Raw genomic sequence first — 26,301 nt, 5'->3', positions numbered from 1 at the left:
CCTTAACCACTGTTTTCCAAATATGTACTTGTGGTTCTTTTTCTACTCTTCTGAAGTTCTCCTTTGCCTCTTGTAGAGGATCCTCCTTTTTCTCCCATCCCTGACCCTGCCCTTGACCACACTGCCTCCACAAGATAAAGCTACTTCTAATGGCATACAGGCCCCTGGAACAGCCATGCTATTGCCACAAACCTCAAAGGATCTCCAAGTTATCTTTCTACCCAGTGTCTCTCATCTCCTTCATAGTATCACACTCCTCTAGTGCTCTGGGTCATTTTGTCCTCTTCATTCCCTTCATCTCTGAAATCCAAATTAGCCACCATGCTCTACTGATTATAAAACAGTTTTGAGATTTTTCTTCTTCATTAATATGACCACTACCATAAGCACCAAAATTAAATTCTTCATAATCTATCACCTGTATTTCACCCTGATAACCTCTTACAACATATCCTCCCCCATGCCGTATTTTTTCTAAATATCATCAGCTTTACCTTCCTAATATGCCAACTGCATCAAGTTTTGTTTGTTTTTGTTTGTTTGTTTGTTTGTTTGGCTAAATGTCCTACAAGCAATTCTGTGGGAAAAAATGCAAGGCTGGTGAGTTGGAATGTTCATTCTGTCAGGTGATTCCATCTTACTCATCCAAATGTACAACCACTACTAGGCACACACAGACCCCATACCCTGAAAACCTGAGTCCTTACTACCTCCCCTGAAGATCTGACCTCTTCTCCTCAGTGATTTTCCTCATGTCTCCTGACCTTGGAAGCTCTCCCCCATTTTTTGATGCCGATCTAAACATAAATTTTTTTTTTTTTTGAGGCTGAGTTTAAGTCCCATCTATTGCAAAAGCTTTCTTGGAAAATTCAAAAAAATCATAAATACATGTAAGAAAATTTATGCACAAATGATATTCACTACAAGAATATACATTAAGTAAAAATGGCTGGTTAGCTCAGCTGGCTAGAGTATGGTGCTAAGAATATACATCAAGTATTGTCAGTAGTTACCTCTGAAAAAAAAAAAGACCTAGAAAACATTATACTTACTAAGCATTATGTTTCAACAAACTCAGAAATTTTTTACAAAGATCCATATTCAGACAAAAAAATTAACACATCCATCTTTCCAGTTCCTAAATTCCTATAGCATCACTGATTTATTGGTGGGTGATGTACTCTTTGAATTTTTTGATAGTTTCCTATGCTAAACTCTTAGCTACCTAACAGAATCCCACAGGTTCTATCATATCCTCATCCCCTACCTCCCAGAGCTCCTTAGTTCAAAGCCACACAGGGCTTCAGTCATCTCGCTTCCCTATTTTCTGCTCCTGTACATCAACGACTGGCCACCTGTTTAACCTAGTACACCTGTGACACCATTAAATGTGGCATGTACTTCTGGGGACATAGTAACCACTAGATAAGCTTTGGGTTACATGTAATTCTTCATTACTTTACCACCCCCACTCAAGATAACCTATTACACTACAAATGAGACAGATGTTATTAAAGGGAGAGATGAGAGGTTTAAGTCTAATATTTTTAGACAAATAAATTACAAATTTTGACACTTTACTGTTAGTGAATTATGACAAAACTCACAACTCACTTCTGGCCAGTATGGGGTTTCCACCTCCTCTACCATTTATTTTTGAGAAGCTTTGCCTACAGTAAAACTCATACTTTTCTTGGCCTCCACACAACTCTGTGAGGAAAAACAAAAACAGGATTTGTCTGATCCCTTCCGGAGCTTTAAAAGAAAATTCTCCTTTTAGCCAGTGATTTTGAAAATCTGGATTTTCTTACCACGGGAAATTTTGTTTTCTTCAGCTGAGAGTGGTTAGGGTTAGGACTTTAGAAGGTAAGGGAGAAGGATAACTAAAATTATCACACACCTGCTACTGTTAGCATGGTTTATATACTGTGCCATCAACTGCCTGGGGTCGGGTAGGCTCCCGATCCCACCACTAGGGCTGGAGAAGAGTTTCGGGCATCCCCAACTGGACACTGGTGTAAAAATGTGGCTGTGTTCAGCAGTAGCAATAATGAGGTGCTTTTTCATAGGTTATTACACTGACCTGGAGCCTTAACACATTTCCATGGAAACCCTTTTCAGAGTACCATCAATCTAAAAATGAGATTTGGGAACAAAATCCATTCTCTATTTAATAACTATTTGCTGAACTTTAATCATTCAAGGCTTTTGATTATTTACTTACAAGACAATGGAAGATCTGAGCTAACAGGACTGGATTGTCAAATCAGACTCCTGTGAAACCATGATCTTATCTAGTATTAAGCTTTACTAAATGTTCCAAGAATAGAGGCCATCAAATAATTCAGAGGACAGAGAGAGAGGTGGGGGCATCAAAGGCAGTTGGCAAGCCAGATCCTCCCTGTGTTGAACAGGCAGCTCTGGCCTAGAAGAAATGAAGGTTCATGAAGTTCTCTACACAGTAGTGAGAGTTCAACTTATAAAACGTCTCTGTCCTCTACCCCCAGAAAGCTGTACAGCTGACATGACATTCTCTAAGGAGGCAGGCCTCACAGCTCCCAGGTTTACATTACCATATAATCTCTTCTTTTAAAGATTTTATTACTTATTTGAGAGAGAGAGAGAACCTGGAGGGAGAGTGAGGGGGAAAAGCAGACTTCCCGCTGAGTGGAGAGCCAGGTGTGGGACTCAATCTCAGGACCCTGGAATCCTGACTTGAGCCAAAGGCAGACCCTTAACCCACAGAGCCACCCAGGTGCCCTACATTACCATATCATCCTCAGCCAGGGACATCTTCAAGGCATTTCAGAGTTAAGGTCTCTTCCTCCTAACAGATGTCAGTACTCTGTTTACGAAAAAGTCCTGCTGAACAAAATTAGACCAGAGTCACCTGCCCTCCTTTCTTCCAAGAAGCAAATGGATTTGCAGGCCAGCTGTTTTTACCCCTTTCGTCCAGGGTTACTTAAGAACCTGGTGACATAAGTTAGCTCTTTCTTACTTGCCCACTGCCTAGCTCCCCAGTATTAGAACCAAATCAAATCATTTTAACAAAACAGATGAATCACACAATAACAAAATAAAATTTCAAAGATACTTTAGTGTAAACTCCTACCCAATGTTTCTACTTACTATATCTATTTTCAAGTCTATCTGATTGAAGATATCTTATGGTAGAACTATTTTTAAAACACCATTGCTAGAATCTCTTATTTACTGGGGATGTCTCTTCCGCAAAAGAGGTCTGACCTACCTCTCTTTTACTGTCCCCAGAGCTTCCAGTTCAAACACCTGAATTAATCCTGAATGAGTCTATCTTCTTTAACTTAACAGTCCTCTCACATGCCCAAGGGTATTTCAAAACTATCACGTCCTACAATTTATCTTTTGCAGGCTGACCTCTCTGGGTCCTTCAATTGCCACAGGACAATAGTTTCCTAATCTAATCTCCACTGTTAACTGGCAGCCCCTCCCCCACCACAGGCGTAAGCCAGGTCCGCGACACCAGATAATGAGCTTGGGTGTGGTCTAACCAGGAAAACTCGTTTTTGTTTGAATTGGATGCTCTGCCTCCCCTAATAGAGTCTAAATTTGAAATCAGCTTTCTTTTAAAGCAGATGTGACGTGCTATTGATACAACTGAAGTTCTGGTCATTTATCACCTCTGGGTCATTCCTCCCTTCTTACACACTGTCACACCTAAATGCAAAACCTAACATTATCACTGTGAGGTTCCATGTATTTGTTTTAGCCTATTGCTCCAGCTTAAAAATGTAATATATCATCCAGCATATTATTAGTTCTCCTTCCTAGCCTTGTTGCAGTCATTTGATAGGCTTGTTAAAAAAAAAAATTGATAGGCTTGTTAAAAAACAAACAAAAAAAACAAACTCACACACACACACATTTAAAAAATTAAAAAAATTTGAAACAAAAATAATTTTTTTTTACTGTGGTAAAATATACATAACATAAAATTTACCCATTTAACTACTTTTAAGTGTTTAAGTGTCCAAAATTTTTCATATCCCCAAACTGAAACTCTCGCCCATTCAACAGTAACTTTACCCCCTGCACCCAGCCCCTTGTAACTATCCTTGTCTGTGTCCATGGATTTGACTATTTCAGCATATCATATAAGGAGGCTCATATGATAAGATTGTTTTTTATAAAATGTAATTAAGAACAAAATACTGACTTGAGTAGACATGGCTGACATCTATTTTATCATCACACATAAGTCCAATATATGAACTGTTTCCTTTTCTGGTATTGAAAGGAAACAGGGTTCAAAAACCAAGCCAGGTTAGAGAGAGGAAGGGAGACAGTTCTAAGATAATTCAACTATGCAAATGTGAGGAAATGTTCTGTGCCCACGAAGACCATGAAGCAGCAAGCACAGGGTAAGGAGAGAAGAGCCAGCCTTGAGCTCCTCCAAACCCAAACAGAGGAAGGTCTTAAGGAGCATGGTTATGTTCATGAAGTAGGGGGAATGGTCACATCAGATATTCTATAATAAAAAGCAAATATTAAAGCAAATTCCAAAAATCCAAACACAATATATTATACATACGTGTGTATACAGGTCTTCACATATATGCACAGAGGTATATAACAAATTTTTTTTAAATGGCCACTTAACATTTTTACCACAACTAATCCCTCAATTAGTAGTAAGAGTTATAAGCTAATTGTATAACTATGGTTGCATATAGATTTTGAATAAATAAACTATACAAATATTAATAAAACAATTTCTAAGACTGACTTCTGCCTGTCTGTTGCTCATTACAGTATAAGAAAAGCTGATGATCTTTTATTTCAGTAGAAAAAAGGTCAATATGTTATTCCAGGTTTTAAAATTTTTTTGATTTAAATAGTTAACATGTTTTATTATATGTAAATTTAGTGGGAAACAGAAATCATACAGACCTTATTACTGAATCTTGATTAGTAAGCTACAGTAGGTGGCTATTTTAATACTTACCTAGTCAACAAAAGTATTAACTTTTGAAATTTTATTATCTTTTGGAATGTTGCTCTAACAGCTATGATAGTTACCTAAATTTTTCTTTAAAACTATTCTAATGGGAAAAAAGAGGAAATACATTATTTATATATAACTGAGAACAGGCAACACTATTCAAGTCATCTTGAAACATCTGAACAGTTTAACACAGTTAATGATAAACTGTTAGTAAGTTATGGCATTTGTTTCATGGTACTGGTGTGGAAATTCTTCTTTAGACTAAAGCTAAGACCAATATTTTTCTAATTCTCATGTTCTCATGTACATTACAGCTTTCCATGTCTTATATACAAGTCTTTCATTTTGCAATATGACTTCATACATACTTGCTTGCAAAATGTTTTTCAAATGTAGACACTGGGGTATAACATTCAACAAGAAACAAATTCTTACCCTCAAGATATCACATTGCAGCTAATTCCCTTTAATAAATGCACTGACAGCCCTGGAAACCAAAATTTCTTCCTAAATTGCTGCTGCATGATTTAATGATTAGATTCCAGGGTAGCTGACTAATGCAGAAGAGATGGGCAAAGTAGGTTTAGGGGTGCTCTTCTTTTCAAATTTAAAAGTTTTCCAAGTATATTCTTTTTTCTGGTTCGGGAATGTGGGTGATCCTCAAGAAACAGAAAAAAATGAAGGCTACCAAAGAGATCAGGAGTACAAAAGACAGTGGCTTATCCTTAAAAATAGAACATTAGAGCATAATTATATTCACGTCCCTTATAATAAGAAATCATCCTGTCACATTTCCCCTAATAATTAGTATCCTCACTGAGGAGGGAAAAGTGAATTCTAGGGAAAAATCTGTAGGGTTTTTACCTTTCTATATAGACACCAGAGAAGATTCCTTAAGCTCTAAATTACTCCACCAAAGAATTTTTAAGACTCCACTAAATATACTAGAGAGAGCTACAAGAATAGTGATCAAGACATTATATAACCTATTTAATAACCTAAATTTAAAAGGATCTTACTTTTCAACCATTTAGTAGAGCATACAATTAAAACCTACAGATAACTTGTCTCTAGTTTTCATTTTAAGTTTTAGTTACAATTAGACAAACTTTTGGGGTGTCTGGCTGTCTCAGTCAGAAGAGCAAGAGACTCTTGATCTTAGGGTTGTGAGTTCAAGCCCCACACTTCAGGGGGAGAGACAATTTAAATAAATAAACTTAAAAAAAAGAAAAAGATAGAGAGAAGAAGAAAAAAAAAGCAAATGTTTTAAGAAAAGAAGTTACTACAAACACTTAAATAGTTGCATATTTATCAAGTCAAAATGCTTTCCAAATACCACTTCTCATAACATAAGGGAAGAAATTCAGAAAAGTTTATACAAAACAGTAGTAGTAATAGTAGTAGTAGTGGTAGTTGTTGTTGCTGTTATTTTGTTAGCCTTACTTAAATTGCACAAGACGACCTGGGAATTCACTGCATGGAACAACAAAAGTTTTTCTATAGTTAAACAGGAAATGTAAAATCCATAAAGAACAAAGGATCACTACATCTATAAGCATTTATTTATTTTCTAATTTTTTTCCTGTTTCCCTCTGAAGAGATTCACTTTAAACAGATAAATTTACCTCATACCATTCATTTATTTCATACAATAGAACATAGGAAGACACCAAACAAGCAATCATTCCTAGAAAACACAGCACTTGATTTTCTTATCAATAAGGCAAGAGTTAATTTCTTTGCACTTTAATCTTTTTTTAAATAAAGACATAAAAGTCCAAAGAGAAAACAATATTCATCCCACATAATTAAATACTCAGCCTACCAAACCACGCACAGCCAGCCTTTTGCCAAGCCTGGGATTCAGGGGCCGAGGGAGAACAGCCTCTCATCCTATTCACATTTCCAAATGCACGTAAGTGACCTGTTATCTTTCATCGGCTTGTATTCTTTTCACAACACAATGGTTATTTGTGACGCATATTCAGAGAACATAATTCTACACTGAAGCATGATATTAAATTCACATGGGCATTCTTCTCAGACTTAATCAGTATTTTGTTAGTCAGCGTTCATGTTTTTTAAGCAAGTGTTTAGGAAAAAAGTGCTTGTGCACCAAAAATTTAAGACCTGTAAAAGGTAAAAGTCTATATTTTATAACTACCTATAATCTATTAAAATCTAAAAAGAAGACAAATAGTAGGAAATGCCAGTAAAAATAGCCTATTGGTTCAGAAAAATAAAGTGATTAAGGAAACATTTTGGGTATACATAATCACTTATTTATAGCATAAAAACAAGCATAGTTTTTGAAAACATTTATATTAATTTATGACTTCAATGGGTAATGAAGAGATATTCTGATATATCTGATTCTTGCAGAAATAATGCCAAATTGACATCTCCTTCACCAGCTATCTGTGTGTGGGTCAATATAAAGAAAAGTGGAAGATCACTATTAATACACATTTATATTAATTTTTTAAAAACCCTCCAAATAGCCACAGATGTCTAATAATGTAAGGATTTTAGTCATACCAAATAAGGGGGAAAAAAAGCCAGTGGTTATATTTCAGTTTCAAAAAGAAGAAAACATGGAATGGCATACCATCGCTATTACATAAAATTTGTATTATTCTAGGGACACCTGGGTGGCTCAGTTGATTAACTGGCTGACTCTTGATTTCAGCTCAGGTCATGATTTCAGGGTTCTGAGATTGAGCCTCATGCTGGGCTCTTCACTGAGCATAGAGCCTGCTTAAGATTCTCTCTCTCCCTCCCCCTCTGCCCCTTTCCCCTGCTCTCGCTCTCTCTTGTGTGCAAGTACACATGCACACACTCTCTCTCTCTTTCTGTCTAAAACAAAAAAAGATTTATTATTCTAGTCTACATATGTCTATTATTTCCAAATATCTACTTGAGCCTTGTTGGCATATCTAGGTTGAAAAACAACTGAATATGGAGAAACTTAACCCACACACAAAGGATATAAAATTGCTAATTTACAAATATATAGTGTAGAAAAATAACTGTTGATGTAAAACTTACTATGCCTTACTGCCTGAGATTTGCTGTGAGTATGCTCTATTAGCTCAGTCTTGGAATTCTGAAGTCTCTGAGCAAGACTCTCCCACTGCTCCAGCCTACTTAAATGTAATTACATATGTACATGTAACTGGACGAGAATTAAACAGAAAAGAAAGTCATAAATGCACCTAGGAAAACAGGCAGATATCAATAGCTACGTGATCCTAAAGGTTTTAAGTGAAAATTAAAAAAATCGAGGTCATCTACCTTAAATTTTATGAATCCAAACAGAACACTAACACAAACACACAAGTCATTATTTTTTGTTAATAAACAAGATAACAACACATCACCACAGTGATCCTTGAATGCCTCCGGAGTTGGTCTTTATAAACTGGGGACTGTAGGTTTCGATTTCTGTTCACCCCTAAGTCATCACTCCCAACCTTGTCTACTTGTCAGGCTACCGTAAATCCTGGCACTCACCAGTACAAAGTAGTATGCATACAGCGCTGCACAATGGTGAATTATAAAATATTTGTCACCAATCACTTTCCAATACAAAATGAGAATCAACAAATCTGAAAGAAGGAAAAATAAGTGAGATATTACATAGGAAGAAGGCTGGACTGTTTTTCAAGTGTATCTAACTTTCCCCCTTAACAGCATCTCACAGTCCATACTGAGCCCACTGCACTTTGCTCATGCTTTGCTAGTCCCATTACCACCTTATTGTAAGGTATCTGCTCCCACATGACTGTGACCTCCCCAGGGTGAGGACCACGTGTGGGAATCCAGCACAGTGCCCACCACACAGGTAATATATTCGTTGAAAGTACAAATTAATAACTTAGCAGGGTTAAATAAAATGGAAATGTTACTGAATACAAATAATTTTTAAATAGGCTGAAATTACTGATGTTTGTGACTACAACAATTCACACAGATAAGATGGTTGCAGAAAAGGTACAAAATGGCCAACTTATTTATAACACAAATCCAAAAAACAGTATTTAAAAATTAACAAAGGATATGATTAAATATTAATTCAAAATAGCAATAAAAACAAAAACAATTAAACTATTAAAGATACTAATAAAACTATTAAAAAGATACACAAAGCAAGAGGTCAAGGTCTCAATTTCTCCTTAAAAGATCCCGAATATAAACACCATGATTCAGAAAATAGTTTTCCCTTAACAAAACAGAATGTTTAACAAAACAAGCTTCTCAAAATGTTCACACAACTATGTTCTTTACCAAATGGCTAAATGTGAAAGTTAGACATGGAGGCAAATGGCTATCATGGGTGGAAACCAAGAGAGGATTCAGGTTTTATGGGATTGGAGCTTATATGAGAATCTTCTTGTATATATATAAAAAATGAAAACTATTGATACAAAACTAGATGTGACTATTTATTTTAAAAAGTAATCAGATTACCAATTTTATGGAGAAAACAAACAGTACAAATCAAGTACAGTGGAAATCAAGAAAATATAACACTATTAGTAACTGACTGCATGACAGACCTCTCTAGATACATTTTCCCAACGTATTTTGGCCATACACTGGTCACCAATTTCTATGATAATGACCTTGTAATAATTTCCATAGAGAGAACAAAAAGAATTCACTCTTCATTCAGCTTGGTCTAGAAAAGTCAGTTTCAGTTCATAATTCTTATTTTTAAGTGCTTCAGATTATTATCTTATTTGGGGAAACCTTTATCAAGCTTCTTTCATACAAGACTTTCTGAGTGGTCACTACTCTCTGAACGGACAATGTTCATGAAGCGGTCCATGAGGTGTGCTATAAATTGTGTCAGGCGAATGTGATAACCACTACACTATGGAAACTGTACTATAAATTGTGTGTCATCCTTGTCCACAACAGCATTTTGTACCAAACAAGCAAATCTTTTTCCAGTGTATTCACATGATTCACTCTCCTTGTAAATGGACCATTAGATAATCTAATCACCTATTCATTATTTTAATTCAAAATTTATTTCTTCCTCCTAATGAATTACTGTGTTTTGGTATAATTTAATCTTTAGTTACAATTCACTTCTTGATAGCAGAAAATTTTCTATTGGGTCCATCACTCATCTTTATCACTTTGGTTTCATATCCCATTATTTTTATTTGGATTTTGCAGTTATCTATTGAATTTGAGAAAATTATAAAATAGGGTTCCCTCTATAAAATGCCCAAATCAAGGGTCTGTTCTTTTTCTCTTGTCTTACAGAGATGGTCTAGAATGTCTCTTCAAAAAGTTCGAATCGTATATTCTCACTTAATTTCCCCTTTATCTCATAGTATAAAAGGCTATTCCAACCCCATCCCACAGGAGGAGAAATAGGACAAAGGGAAACATGGAGTAGAAAGAGTCCATGATCTTAACTGATTATGGCTCAAACAGTTTCCCTTTGCGAAATTCCCCCAAACAATATAAAACGGCAAGCACAGGAACCCATTTCAAGGGCCCTTGCAAGTGAGAGAAATCTTGATGCTTAAACCTCATTAGCTTCCCAGGAATTCCACCTGAGAGACCGTTTAGGGCAAAAAATGGCCCATTGCTAGTAAAAAAAAAAAAAATTCAGGCCTAACTGAGGGCCCACTCTGCTGCTCTACCGTCAAAGAGAACCAGACAGCCAACAGGAAAAATGTTTCATGTTCTACCATCACAGCAGATAAATCTTCCTCTTATGGGTCCTACAAGTGACTTCACAAATAAATAAACTGAAAGCATAGACTATGTATTCTTTGTAAAATCCCATGAGAACTGTAAAAAGAAACAGAGGCCAACATATCACATACCAGAAATGAGGTAGCCTGTAGCAATAGAGATATTCACTTTCACAAGCGATGAATCACCCCTATAAATATTTAAAAAAAAAAAAAGATTCCCTTTTTTTAGCACATGGGTTACAGATGACAGCTACATCTTTTTTCTATTGAGAAACATAATTAAAATGCTTTCTATAGATTCTTGAACAGTAAATTGTCATTTGTACCACGCCCTGGGTTAGCTTGATATACTTCTAACTACACAAATAATCGTAATTTCTTATATTAGCTAAAAGTTTATATAAATAATTTTATCAAAAAGATAACATTTTATAAATGTGTTCTCAAAGGATTTGTTTGTGAAAAGATTCAAATAGATTTCCAGATGCTGGCTCGTTTTGTTTTTGTTTTTATTCCTTCTTCTAAATCAGAGATTCAAATACTCAAGAAATCATCCAGCCTGCCCCTGATCTTGAAGCAATATACTGGTCACTATCACTTTACTGATGACTGGAGAGATCTGCCTATTGTCATATAACTGGAAAATGGCAGGAACAGGACAGTTTAAACCTGAGATTTCAACATATATACAATATCAAGTTCCTACAATTGGCCCTAATAACTGTCTTTACTCCAAGAAACAAATACAAACTATCAGTCTTATATCTGGTTTATAATGTAAACTACTGGTGAAATGAACACAAAGTTAATCTGATAACAGCTAAACTGCAAATGGAAAGGTTTAGCAGAAGTCCTATCTTCTTTACAAATTTTGATCTGCAAATATAACCCAGGAAAACTGAACCTGGAATAAACTGCAGCACCAAAGAAAATGTAAAAAGATCAAAATTATACTATGTAAAAGTCTGATAAGGACAAAAATCGACCAGTGAATTAAATCTTTGTCATAAAATTTATCTCCCAAAAGAACTGGTTCTGTTGACCATCATCATAACAATAAAATCAGGAGAAAAAACTTAGAAACGGTTTAGGTAGATAACATAAAAAACCTCATCACAGAATTAAATTCACTAAATTGATTCACTTTGAAAAATACCTTCCCAAAGAAAATTTATCAATACTGGTAGAATTCTGATGGGCATAATTCTGTATTTATCAAAATGGCATTGCTGCAAACAAATGGTCAAAAATTACATTGTCCCACATCCCCCAGAGCCCACATCTACTACATCCTTATGCAGTGCTTTCTGAAAACATACCTTGTCTCTCAAACTAAGCCGAACTAAGCCTTCTCATATAAGGCCCGGAAATACAGTTTGCAGTATCTCTGCCATTGAAATGACATTTAAAATTTTCAAAAAGAGTCATCTTAAAAATTATCTATTACTGCTGAACATTGTTATTATTAGTATTTCAAATCTTCTCATGTGGTACTAACTTCCTCTTACATGGACATCTATAATCCTCATTTTTATACCTCTGATATCAAATGATGGGTTCAACACTAGACTAAGTCTTTAGATTATTATCCAAGCTGACTATCCTACTCAATAGTTAACTCATTTTTGCTCCAAACAAAACAGTGGTTACGACAACTTGGTTTTACTCACTAACTCAGTATAAATATTTACATCATCATCATATTCTCCCTGTCCTGGGTAACAGCTGGGATACTAGTACAAAATGGCCTTCATTATTTGTATTCAAATCTAAAATAAATCCTTTTATTGCATCTTGCTGAAGTACATCTGAACACAAGCATTTTAATAAACCATGCACCATCAATATATTTTCCATTTTGAAGTAGGAGATGTTCTTATTAATAATTAATATCAAAACATAAATCAAATGGACTATATTGGAAAGAAACAGCTTACCAAAGTGGATCAGCGTTTGCAACCTCATCAAAAAACAAAATGTATAGGCCGAAAAGCCCAACCACCAAAGAATGGCATGTAGATCCTACCCTGAAATGAAACAAAATACATACAAAGATTTTAGATTCTTTGCAATAAACTGTAATTCTGGCAAGACATTTAACATTTTGAAGAAGTTAAATCTGGAAGCATTTAAATATAGGAATGGAGTATATCTAAGAGTATAATACAAAAATATCATTTAGAAATCCAAGGGCTATGACTTTACTTTGGAACTAATAGCAAGGAGGATGCCCAGGTCTACAATTTCCTACTAGAAAATTGTGGAATCACTTATTTGTTAAAAATTCCAAAGCAGGGGTACCTGGGGGGCCCAGTCAATTGGGCAACCCACCCTATCTCAGCTCAGGTCTTGATCTCAGGGTCGTGAGTTCTAGCCCCTGGTTGAGCTCCACACTGGGTGTGGAGCCCACTTAAAGAAGAAAAAAGTTCAAAGCAGAAGCAGAAGCATATCTGGTGAGGCAGCTGACAGCATTTGGTACAGACAGACGGCGACTGGCAAGTCCACTAACCAGCACCCTGCTCCAAGCTCCAGCCCTAACAGCCTCAATGCAGCATTAGTTTCCTGGTCCAGTCAGTGAGGCGTATCTTCCACATCTACTGACCTTAACCAATTCTATATCCTTGGATCAGAATTTGAATGGATTGTGAAATGAAAATGTATTGCCTTGGAGATTTCAGTGTTAAATGCACATTCACATGCTTGCTGCACTTGATTCCCGTAACCAACCCATAAGAAAGCTAGAGCAGCTATTATTAGTCTTTTTATCATTATTATGAAACCACTTCTAAATAGAAAAATTGAGGACCATGAATTTGTACAGAAAATCTATTTTTAAAAGAAACACTCAAGTGAGAGCAAAATGTTCACGAGATCCAGGCTGAATTTTCTTTTATAGAAGGAATAAGATTTAGATGGAAAACATCAGTTTCTGTGAACATATCTTGCTATTAATTTACTGGATTCAACCAACACCCAAGCTCTCTGATAAGCTACTTAAAGAAGTGTACACAGGATACAATATATTTACTCACACAATGAAAAAGTTTACAAGTAATGAAGTTTCTTTTCTCTTCATTAGAATAAAGGATAAAAAGAACAGCAAAATTTTTTTTTAGAAATAGAATGTAAAAAAAATTCTGTCTAAAATATGATCCCAAACCTTTAACAGTGAAATATATCAACCAATATGAAGCTTGATACTAGAAAATCTTATTGTAACTTGAAAAATCAATATGCTGGATCTAATAGATGATGTGGACCTAAATAGATACATCATATTAAATCAAATAATATTTAAATGCTCAAAGATCCTCACTAATTCAAAGGCACTGACAAAGAATACTTTGTAATACCAAAGAATCATTTTGAAGTGTGAATAGTTAACCCCAATTTATCTGGTTTACAAATCTGGAATTTTCATGCCAAACGTACCTATATTCCAAACATGGCTGTTTAAGGATATAAGTTCCTTTACATCAAGTAAGACAGTCCATCTAAATAATCATACAACCAGCTTTCTATTGCCATTCAAAAAGTCTGTGAAAGCAGAAAGCTCACCCTCTCACTGACTTGTTTTAGTGTTTAATAAACTTACATCAAAAAGCTTCCCCTTGGAAAAATGAGAACTTTTTTGTTCCTGATACCCAGCCCTCAAATGCTCTTCGTATTGAAATGTTACCTGGTAAATGGGAAGAATTACAAGTCCTTAACTGATGGAAATGGCATATAATTCACGAGAGAAAAGTTAAATCTTATTTGGATCAGGAAAAGCAAATACCCTGTGCTTACCTACTCTTCTGCATTAAAAGTCTATATGTTCAGAGACTTCTGTTTAGTAAACATTTCACAGTCTATTCTTTAAAATTGGATTCTTGGCAAAGCAAGATGTAGATTCCTTACCGTCCAAAATGAAACACCAAGATGCTACCCAAAAGAAAATATTTTTTTTTCTAAGAAGGTTAAAAAGAAATGTTTGTGCTAATAAAAAGGGAGATAATGGAAATAAGGACCATTGTAGAACAGCAATTTAAAGTTATTGATTTAATCATTCGTATGTAGTAGGGGTATTACCAACAGAAATAATATAGCTCAAACAGGCAAGAGTTAAAAATTAGAGAAGCAGATTTTAAAATTAAGAGTATTTTAACACAATAGGACTTTCTATACCATAGGAAAACAAATGGATATAAGAAAATGTTTTTTAATTATAAGATATAAATAATACTTGTAAATATGTATTTTTTTCCCTGAAAATGCAACAATTAAGTACAGCAATTTATCACTTATGCTTAATTAAACTGTCACCTCTCAGGTGTGAATTTTTTGGTGACTTGTTTTTCCTCCTGTACTTCTTCTGCAGTAGGGTTTAGACCACTCATTATTCAGAGACTTTTTCCTGATTATTAGTAAGAATTATGTGGGTTGGGGCACCTGGGTGGGTCAGTGGATTAAGCCTCTGCCTTCGGCTCAGGTCATGATCTCCGGGTCCTGGGATCGAGCCCCACATCAGGCTCTCTGCTCGGCAGGGAGCCTGCTTCCCCCTCTCTCTCTGCCTGCTTCTCTGGCTACTTGTGATCTCTGTTTGTCAATAAATAAATAAAATCTTAAAAAAAAAAGAATTATGTGGGTTGTGTTGATCTGGGTGTTTCAAGACTGGAAGCAGGATTTCAAGACATATACATGTACTTTACTCAAAAAGTAGCCCATCTTTTCTCTTTCTTTATACTCCACCTCACAGCTTAAGTCTCATGTAAACCAAGCTGGAGTGGGAACAGGAGTAAATTTGAGAGAGAAAGAGAGAGAATGCCATTTAAATAGGGTAATGAATCTTCTATAATCCCAGACTCCTTTTTCAGCTAGGAACTCGGTTTCCCAAATAGCGATTCTGTGCACGGCAGAATGGCAGTGATAAGACTGAATAATGCAAAGTATTTTTCAATTTCATTCCATTTCATTTTCATCTTGCCTCTATCTCTCTGTACCGTCCTTATTCCTCTGGCTTGCTGCTCCCCAAGATTCAAATGCCCTTACCTACCCTGACCATGGTGAAAGGGAAATGAAAATAGTTCAAAATTTACTCTCAGAAAATCTGTCTCCCATCCCACTCCTCGCCCCTTCCTTCTCTTTCCCTCTTCTACCTATCTGCATCTGAGAAAGGGTTTTTAAAAATGATGGTTTGTATTCCACTTGTGAACAACATCTTAGTAGTATTCTTCAGAACAACAACAAAAAAAAAACCAAAACCTTATTTTTCAAAACTACATGGTGAAATAATTCCCACTTTTGGGTAAAAAGAGCTATAGCATGCAGGAACCAGACAAATCAATGTAAGGTGCAAAAGGAAACAACTGAAGTCTTTTTCACAGTCTGAATTATAAAAGTGCATGCCTACAAACCAGTTTGGCTCAAAGACAGGACACTTCCCAGTCAGATAGGACCATTCTCAAATAAATACTTAGAATTTGGCAGAACTTAATTCTCAAAGGAAATTGCAATGAAAAATAATTATAGCAATTTTAGAGACCTGCTGAATTCATTTTATAGTCAGCATTAACTTCAAGTAAATTACAACAAAAAAATATATCCACAGCTGCTCCAATACACCACAGTGTGCAAAAGCGCAGTGACATCTGGGTGACATGCTCACAAGCATGTGAAGCAGTCACCAGAGTCATCTTGTGTTTGAAACACTGTGAAAGGTTGATGAGTTGCACACACAAAAAATTTGCAAGCCAACTCATTAAAACTCCCATAGATTTCTATACCCTTAAAGGTACTATTCATTTTCCATTTTTTTTCTTTTGTTTTAAATAAAATCTAAAAAGCAGTTTTTACTTTAACAAAAAAATAGGTTCTGATGGCCTCTGAATTATAAAGAAAAGTTCATTAAAACAGATACAGATGTGCTAACCATATACTTAGGTGTATAGCATTTAACTGCCCTCAGTCTGGCCAAGCCAGCCAACACCATATATAGGCTACTCACAGACCCAGCTAACACTCACTTCTGTGATCACTTCCAGAGAGCATGTGTTTGTTATCATAAACATTTCAGAGGAGAACACAAAACAGGACTCTTCTGCAGTCAGCTGGAGTCTCCTTAACCTTCCCACGCCTCCCCAGAAAGTTAAATTTTTCCTTACATCTTTCAGGAGAAGAATTTTTATAATTTTCTTGTATGAGATCTATCTACTTACTTTCCTTTTATTCCTAAGGTCAAATTAAAAAAAAAATCTGACCTTCAATTTTATTAGATCTTAAATGAAAGATTTTGGGGGGAAATACTTTTAAAAATTTTATTTCATAAAACTAACTTTTTAAAATCAGTTACATTTTCATATGCTTTACCTTGAGTTCCATTCAATCTTCTTCTCATAGCTGAGACTATTAAAACCTGGAGAAACTTTTGCTGAAAACCAGGAACTTATAAAGTAGAAAAGAAGCTGAAAGGTGAAAAAACTGGTAATAACACTGTTGAAGACCAGTTTGGTGTTGGTGTCCATATTTCTTCAACCTGTTAAGAAAAAAAGATGGGCATCAATTGCTTTAAATTGCTCATAAGAAATCTAAATTAATTTTTTTATTTTAAGAATACATGCTTATATTTTTAATAATTTATCTTAATTTAGCACAAATATAAGAATACAAAGAAACTAAAGGACTTTTAAGTCTCTACTAGCTATTTGTCATGTATCTTGTATTTGTATTTAAAATAAAAAAGGGAAAAATCATCCTAAATATCTCACTATTATCAATTTTAGAAGGCAAATTTAACAGCATGATTTTTAACATTATCTAAGTCTTAGAGTTTAACATTAAGAGGGCATTTCAAGTACTATAACTGAAGGTATTCTTTTAGTAATATTTTTAATTAAACTTAGGAAAAATCACCTGATTTCTCTAAGCTTCAACTTCCTCATCTATGAAATGAGTCCATTAGATAATTTCTAAGAAACAATTAGGCCAAAAATAATAATAAAACTAAGATTAACTACAATAGCAAAACAAAAAATAATTACACTATAAAAACTAATTGTACAGTGAGACAAATGACATTTAAAACAAAATTAAAATCTTAGGAAGAGGAATACCATCTTAGAAAAGAACCATACCACTGTTGCTGCTTTAATTAGTATTTAACTTTTAAAAAAGTATTCTGCAATCACACACATTCTTGGACCAAAAATCCTCCATGGCTTTTTATCTTTAAAATAAGAGATTTTTATAAAAGAGCTTCAGGTTTTAAGGGTAGAGTTAGAAGAACAGTAATATGCATATATATAATATGCATATGTACTCATTCAAAATATGTTTTCCAGCTCACTGAACTGAACTTTATTTGGATCCTAAAAATCTTAGGAACATTCAAACCAAAAGAAAGACACTAAAGCATTTGCTCATATCCAGCAAATATAGCATTTCTAGAAATGGCTCCATCTTTGATACAGCTGACCCTCAAATGAAAAGGAAATGAATCAATCCATATTTCCAGCTGCCTAATGTGAAGAAATAAAGTCACCTACTGAAGCCAATTCACTAGAGAAAAACCAAGTCATTGACTACACTAGCAATAACCCCACTTCATTCCCCTCCAACCAGGAGCTTGTAATAAGAATCAGGCTCCCACAGGGCCCCTTCTGACAGAACTCATGTGTCTGTAATGAGTTCTTTCCCCATTCTTTCTTTCTGGTGTGTGTGCTCAGTAAAAATATTGATATTATAATTCTTCTCCGTGAGATTCCATTAAATTTATTGCTCATTTACTTTTTTTTAATTCAACATGTGTTTTAGGGTATTAAAAATTTAATTTGTGATCTTTTAGCCTAGGTTTACTATTAACCAAATAATACATAAAAGTTTTGTACATAAATTAAATATCATTATAATTCACTAAGTGAAATGTAAAAGGGAAAATGTTTTTCTAAGATTAAAGCAAATGGGGATCTGGAGGCCAGGTGGGCAGATAAATGAAGAAAATGAAACCAGTAACCAGAAAAGAGTGGAGAGTTTAATCTTCAATGTAAGAATGGTTTGCTCTGAAGGGTCCTGTATGTTCTCTGCTAGTCCTGGAGGGTGGCTGGACATGAGCTACTTATTTACTTTTGTTAAAATTCAACCTTATAGTGTGCATTTGTTTCATTAATGTTTGCTAAAGGCATATTATAAAACATAGTAGGTATTACACAACATTATCCATTTTATGAACTGTTAACCAGTACATTAACAAAAAAACACTCAAATAAGTCGCCACTAAGAAATTCCTCATTCCTAGTGGAAGAGCAAACATTATTAAAATGCCTATACTACCCAAGGCAATCTACCCATTTAATGCAATCCCTACCAAAATACCACCAGCATTTTTCACAGAGCTAGAACAAACAATCCTAAAATTTGTATGGAACCACAGAAGACCCTGAATAGCCAAAACAATCCTGAAAAAGAAAAGCAAAGCTGGAGGCATCACAATTCTGGACTTCGAGTTACATTACAAAGCTATAGTCATTAAAACAGAACAGTACTATAAGAGACTCTTAACTTCAAGAAACAAACTGAGGATTGCTGGAGTGGAGGGGATTTGGAGAGGATATATGCTATGGTGAGCGCTGTGAATTGTGTAAGACTGATGAATGACAGACCTGTACCCATGAAACAAATAATACGTTATACGTTAATAAAAAATTAACTAATTAAAAAAGATAGTATGGCACTGGCACAAAAACACACATACATCAATGGAACAGAATAGAAAACCCAGAAATGTACCCCAACAACTATATGGTCAACTAATCTTCGATGAAGCAGGAAAGCATATCCACTGGAAAAAGGATAGTCTCTTCAACAAACAGTGTTGGGAAAACTGGACCACTTTCTTATATCATAGACAAAAGTAAATTCGAAATGGACCTGACACCTAAACATGAGACAGGAAACCATCAAAATCCCAGAAGAGAACACAAGCAGCAACCTCTTTGATTTGGCAGTAGCAACTTCTTAACTAAACACATCGCCAGAGGAAAGGGAAACAAAAGCAGTAATGAACTACTGGCACTTCATCAAGATAAAAAGCTTCCGCACAGTGAAAGAAACAATCAACAAAACTAAAAGGCAGCCTATGGAATGGGAGAAGATACTTGCAAATGACGTATCAGATAAAGGGCTAGTATCCAAAATCTATAAAGAACTTATCAAACTCAACAGCCAAAGAACCAAATAATCCAGTTAAGAAATGGGAAGAAGACATGAATAGACATTTTTCCAAAGATGACACAGATGGGTAACAGACACATTAAAAGATGCTCAGCATCACTTGGTATCAGGGAAATAGAAATCAAAACCATGATGAGATACCACCTCATCCCTATCAGAAGGGCTAAAATTAACAACACAGGAAACAACAGATGTTGGCGAGGATGCAGACAAAAGGGAACCCTCTTACACTGTTGGTGGGAATACAGGCTGGTACAGCCACTCTGGAAAACAGCACGGAGGTTGCTCAAAAAGTTAAAAATAGAACTACCCTATGACCCAGCAATTATACTACTGAGTTTTTACCCAAACAATATAATGGATACTGATTTGAAGGGGCATATGCACCCTGATGTTTACAGCAGCATTATCAATAATAGCCAAATTATGGAAAGCATCCAAATGTCCAACAACTGATGAATGGATAAAGAAGAGGTGGTACAGACAGACACACACACATACACACACACACACACACACAAAATGGAATATTACTCAGGCATCAAAAGAATGAAATCTAGCCATTTGCAACGATGTGGATGGAGCTAGAGTGTATTATGCTAAGCAAAATAGTCAGTTAAAGAAAGACAAATACCATATGATTTCACTCATATGTGGAACTTAGGAAACAAAGCAGATGAACATATGGGAAAGCACAAAAAAGAGAGAGGGAAGCAAACCATAACAAGCCCTTTTTTAAAGATTTATTTGAGAGAGAGAGAGGGAGAGAGAGAGTATGTACAGGTGCACAAACAAGGGGTGGGGCAGAGGGAAAGGGAGATGCGGAGCTCAATGTGGAGTTCAATCCCAGGACCCTACGATCATGACCTGAGCTGAAGGTAGATGCTTAACTGACTAAGTCACCCAGCCACCCCACCATAAGGGACTCTTACAGATAGAGGGGGGAAAAAAAAAAGAGAACAAACTCTGGGTTGAAGGAGGGAGGTGAGTGGAGAATGACTAGACGGGTGATGGGAATTAAGGAGGGCACTTGTGAAGAGCACTGGGTGTTATGTGAAGGGATGAAACACTAAATTCTACTCCTGAAATAAGTATTACACTATATGTTAACTAACTAGAATATAAATAACAATTTGGAAGAAAAAAAAAACTCATTCTTTTAAAAAAAGCTAGTTTTTGTTAAGTCTTTATTATACTGGCTATTTTATATTTTTCACAGAAAGACTTTCATTTAACTGGGGTCTTTGGAGTACATGTTGAGCCTCCCTTTGCAAAAATGTTTCATTTAAAACTAGAGAGATCCATATAGTCGAGTTGTGGCTTCTATTAAAGGCTCAACGGACAGAAGCTAATTAAATTGTTCTACTCCCAGCTTTGCTTCTTATTAAGCAGCTGCTTGCTTCATCAGTCATGCCAAATCAAGAACAAATCCAACGATTTTTTTTTAATTTTTTTTATATATTTCCCCCTCCCCCCCAAAAAACAAGGCTGCTGGTAGAAAGCAAATGCCGCTCTTCATTCACTAAATCAGGCAAGAAGGAGGGGAAATGGATAAAACCAAACAATTCTCATTCCTGACATAGATTAAGAATCTTGGAGAGTTAGTTGACTATTAAGTAGAAGAACACACAGTAAAAATAGGAAAGCATTCGACCTGGGTCATGTACCTCTACATGTGGCTGGGATACTACCCTAGGAAGGAATAGCTAGAACAGACGTGGGAAATATTTCTGTGGCAATTTACAAGGGAAGTGTCTAGACATGAACTTTACAACGTCATTAGCCCATCTTGATTCACACCCAAGAAACTCTTCCAGAGGCCTCCTGAATACAAATGATACTTGAATGTTTTCTCCCAAGACAGTTTCCAAAGACTTTAATTCAAGCAGTTTTCCTAGAAGAAAAACAAAAAGGTCTGAAGGACACCTCTCCACCACTAGCTTGTAACAGCCTTTCTCCAGCAGGACTCTCAGAGGCAGGGCCACGGGAAACAGCGTAGCCAGGCTGACTCAGCCCTCACTTCAGCCGACAGTTCATCCGACATCCGACATGTCCACCAGACCAGCCCTGGGCCAGAACTCAGAATACTAAATGGGGAACATGCTTATAGCCAGTGGGGAAGCAAAGAAACCGATCACCACCACACAGAGTGCCAAGCTCACGGTGCTAAGGGGATATTCTCTGCTTTCAGCATAGTAATTACCCTGCAGAGAGGACCCATGAACAGTGAGGAGATATCGAGGGTATTCAATATAAACCAACAGGGCATCTTCTCTTCTATTAAAATCCCCAAACCCCTGAATGCTGAAGTGTAAGACTCCGTTCCACCAGTGGAGTCTAGAACTACTGACTTGGGAAAACAAAGGTAACTCTCATTTCCCATGTTCATTATTCCCTTGTAATACAAGGGTTTCCCTAGGGAGTGTGTCAGAATTGCCGATGCCATCTCCAGACACATAGACAAACTCACTCTTTTCCATTCTGATACAACATGAACCACTGCATAGTGGTTAGCAGTAAAAACATTAACATGAAGAGGGAAAGGTCTTCTGGGGTTGTCTTTAAAGGCAGCAAGGAAGGGGAAAGCTGGGAAGAATTCTTTGTGCTTAGGATTCCTCTTCCCATCTTTCTGGAGCTCCCTTTCCTGTTTCCCACACTAATTCCACACGCTCACTGGTCTCAAATCTCCAGTTCTCTCTCTCTTACAAAAGATATAGTTTCTTATTATTTCACCAAAAAATGGAGGCTGTCAAGCATGAACTCCCTCAGTGTTGCAATGTCTATTACCTCCCCTGCCCCAACACAGAACCTCTTCTTTGCACACTATAAACTCCGCCTAGGTGTATGCCCCACACCTTCAACATGGCTTCAGCTGTGTGCAACCAAACATCCCCCAGCATACCAGTCCTGGATGGTCACCTTCCCTCCAGATGGCTCCATATGGGCATCCTGGAGGCCCCATAGACTCTATATGATCTGAGCCAAATTTAATCCCAGACCAGTCCTTCTGCCAGGGTTCTGTATCTCGGAGAATGATAACTATCATTGACCACACTTCCCCCATCTTCCAGTCTAGAAGAGTTCAGTCACTCTAGTCCCCTTCCTATCCTTTATTCCCATAATTAACTGACTGCCAAATCCTGGCAGATTAAAGAATAGCAAATGGAGGATAACTTGATTCCAGGAAAGTTCTGGAAGTTCCTCATTACAGCCTTATGAATAATATAAACAAATGTGGCTGGAAAACAAAATTAGGTAAATTTGGAACCAGCTGAAAAACTAGAAGCAGCATGCAGATCAGTGATCTGAAACAGACCTGAGAAATATCTCCTGCTATCCTATAAGATTCTCTCTTTTTGGTCTGTTATTAGCAACATTTTTTACAAATATTCACATGGTACTCAATCTGCATCTAACGCAGAGCCGGGAAATATAACTAATATAATGGGTTAACAGAATCAGGTTTCAGAATTATCTTCATAAGCTGAAATAGTCCCAATCAGAAAGAAAAAGTATACTAGGAATAAATGTTTTAAAGGCAATGCCTAAGTACAGGATTTGGTATAATAGCTATATACCACCCCCCCCACACACACACATGGGAAGCCTGAGCATTTTAAGTTGCACAAACCAATAAGAGATAATAAAGTAATGAAGATATGAATAACAAACAAAAAAAAACTTCAGGCTCATTTATAGTCAGCATAAAAGCATGCCTTTGGATCAAGATACTTATCAGTCCTACTTTACTCTGAATTAATCACATACCATTGGGAACAAGATTACTTAGGACTCAAGAGCATTCTTTAAACATCTTCACTGTGGTGTGGAAAGTGAAAGAGGGAACTTATTCTGCATTACTCAAAATGGCACAAGTGGGCAAAAATTACAGGGAGGGAAGAGTTCAGCTTAATTTAAAGAAGAACCGTCAGACAATTTAGAAGTGCCCAAGCATCCATCATAGGAGTGGTAAAGGGACCTCAATGGGGTGGACCCAGGTCTCTAAGAGCACTCTCAAAGAAAGATTCTGGGACTCTAGGACTGAACTGATCTTTGGTATCTAAAAAGCCAATTTTGCATTCAACACTATATAAGCTCTCAACAGTCAATCATTCAGGTTTTTAAAAAATCAAAATTACATATGTAGGAAAACAATAAGTACATGTTAACTCAGTGGAGTGTACATAGACTTGGTTGCAGGCTTGACACTAAACCTCCTCCCAACGCTTGCTGTGTGACCTGGGACAGATTACTAAATGAGCCGTACCTAAACCTCAGTTCCCTGCGAAATGGCGGTAACAGTAGTAACTTGGCATGGCTGTCATGGGGCATAAACCACACGTTTGTTGGACACTTAGAATAGTACTTGGCATGTGGTGCACATTAAGTTTCTGCTTCCATCATCATCTGTCCCCAGCGGCAAGAAGGCATGCAATTGCTGGGTCTGTCACCACTCCAGCCAAGGGCAACAAGACCACTATCTAGCCACTAAGGCCCCTAACTCATCCCTGTTTACATTAGTCAACACACACATGCAGGTGGACCCCACTGCAGAAATCCATCCTCTACCACATGACTATCCCTGTCACGCTCTTAAATTCTTTCCCAGCAGCCACCTGACCCAGCCCTTTATTATATGCACCTCCCAAATCCTTCCTACTAGGCCCCCAAGGGCTGCTGCTCCATACCCAGGAAACAGATCTCTATCCTTTGCCTCTCCTGTGTGCTGTGAGGACCACCTCCCTTCCCTGCAGCCGTCTCAGGTCGTGGTTGCCAGGTCTCCCACACTTTGGAGTCAGGAGGTCACCCTATGTCCTCTTGGTTCCTCACAGTCTCCTTCAGGCCCTGCTCCTCCAGTCCCCTGACCCCCAGTAAACATCCAGCAAACTTTGGTCCTGCTACTTAGTTATACCGCCTCTCCTCTCCTCACTGGTATTGTGTTCCAACCTCCTGGATGTTTCCTCCCAGCCAGAGACTTTGGTCTCCGTTCACTAGTATCTTCAAGCCCTGATACCATCCTGAATGAATTCTTACTCTGCTGAAGGTACAGGTTTCCTTAACAACCCAGTTCTTCTTCCCTTCATGGGAAATAGCACCTCTTCTATGCCGCCTCAACCACTGATGGACCTTTACTGTCCCATACTCACCATTTTCTGCCTCGACAGTAACATCCCAAGTAGTCCCCTGCTGGCCTTCCCTTCAAGTGTGCTCAGTATTACAGTATTTTTGAGTCCACTGACTTCTTGGCTCTGACCCAATCTGCTAGCCCTTTCCTTTGTTTTACTTCCCTCTTTAATCAGCTTAGAACCTTGAGCCCATCATTTCAGTAATACTCTTACTAACACCCTACACTCCCTTTCCACTGCCAAGAGCTGGCAAAACTCCAACCCCAGAACTACTCAACTCTTTACTCAGCAATGAGCCCTAAACAATCAGAGCACTGTTGGGAAGTGCCACACACCAGAAGGGATTGGGGCTAGTGAGTGAGAAAGGGCAGAGGGATCAGAGGGCCCTCAACACTGTACTGCACTCCCACCTCACTGCCCCAGCTGCTCCTCTCACACTCGCCACCACTCATTTTCCAAGTCATCCCCAGGTTTCAAACCTCTAACCATCCACCCCCATTCTCAACAGATAACCCCCCATCCGACCTCACAAAATTACAGAAGCCAACATATGAAAATGCGATCACACTATCGACCACACAAATTACCTGCATCTTCACCTATCTGTCCTTCCACCTCAGGCCAACCTCTCCAACAAGTGCACTTTGGATCCAAGCTTTCTGGCTGCCTTGGGAATCTTCTGCTCCCCAAGATTCTTTATTCTCTGCAACTAGATCTTTCTATTGGCTTTTAAACAGGCTCAAGTTCTCAGTAGAAACAAAAATAACAAATCCACCAGTTCTTCTTTAATCCAACAGTTTTCACTCTTGCCCTCTCTCCCCTTTCCCCCATTCCCTTTAAGGACAAAGTTCTAGAAAGGTGTATCCATACAATCATCATTTCTCATCTCTCTTGATCTTTAACCCACTCCGTTCTTGTCCCCACCTTCATTACTCCCCTGAAATAGCTATTACTAAGGTCAACAAGGACACCTACATGTGGCTTTCATGTTACCTGAACTCACATTACTGACCACTTTCTCCCTATAATACTTCCTTTCCTGTGCTTCCCTAACACCTTGCTTCATCCTCTTTCCAGCCACTAAGTAACAGAATTCCCTAAGGCTCAATACCAGACCCTCTGCTCTCTACTTGTTTCCTATGTCATTTCACCTAATACCTGTGACATCAGTAACCACTTACATGCAGAAAAATACCACGTTTTAACTCTCCATCCCAGATCTCTCCTCTAAGCTCCTGATGTACACAGCCAACTGCCAACTTGT

The 26,301-nt window shown here is 37.1% G+C and overlaps 1 protein-coding gene across 3 annotated transcripts in view; it reads right to left on the bottom strand.

The window, feature by feature from the left end:
• LOC116873385 (TLC domain-containing protein 4-like) overlaps positions 1 to 26,301 on the bottom strand; it is a 100,712-nt gene that overhangs the window by 31,981 nt on the left and 42,430 nt on the right. For all 3 annotated transcript variants that reach the window (XM_032867186.1, XM_032867185.1, XM_032867187.1), the window contains 4 exons: positions 17,053 to 17,218; positions 12,642 to 12,731; positions 10,834 to 10,892; positions 8,498 to 8,592 (listed from right to left, as the gene is read on the bottom strand). In XM_032867186.1, coding sequence (XP_032723077.1) covers positions 8,498 to 8,592; positions 10,834 to 10,892; positions 12,642 to 12,731; positions 17,053 to 17,207 — 399 coding nt within the window. In that variant the 5' untranslated portion in view covers positions 17,208 to 17,218. The remainder of the gene's footprint in view (positions 1 to 8,497; positions 8,593 to 10,833; positions 10,893 to 12,641; positions 12,732 to 17,052; positions 17,219 to 26,301) is intronic.

This window comes from Lontra canadensis, unplaced genomic scaffold, assembly GCF_010015895.1.
Source record: "Lontra canadensis isolate GAN:19392208 unplaced genomic scaffold, GSC_riverotter_1.0 scaffold33, whole genome shotgun sequence".
Lineage (NCBI taxonomy): Eukaryota > Metazoa > Chordata > Mammalia > Carnivora > Mustelidae > Lontra > Lontra canadensis.
Note: the sequence above shows the minus strand (reverse complement) of the source record. Positions and strands in the feature narration are given on the sequence as shown.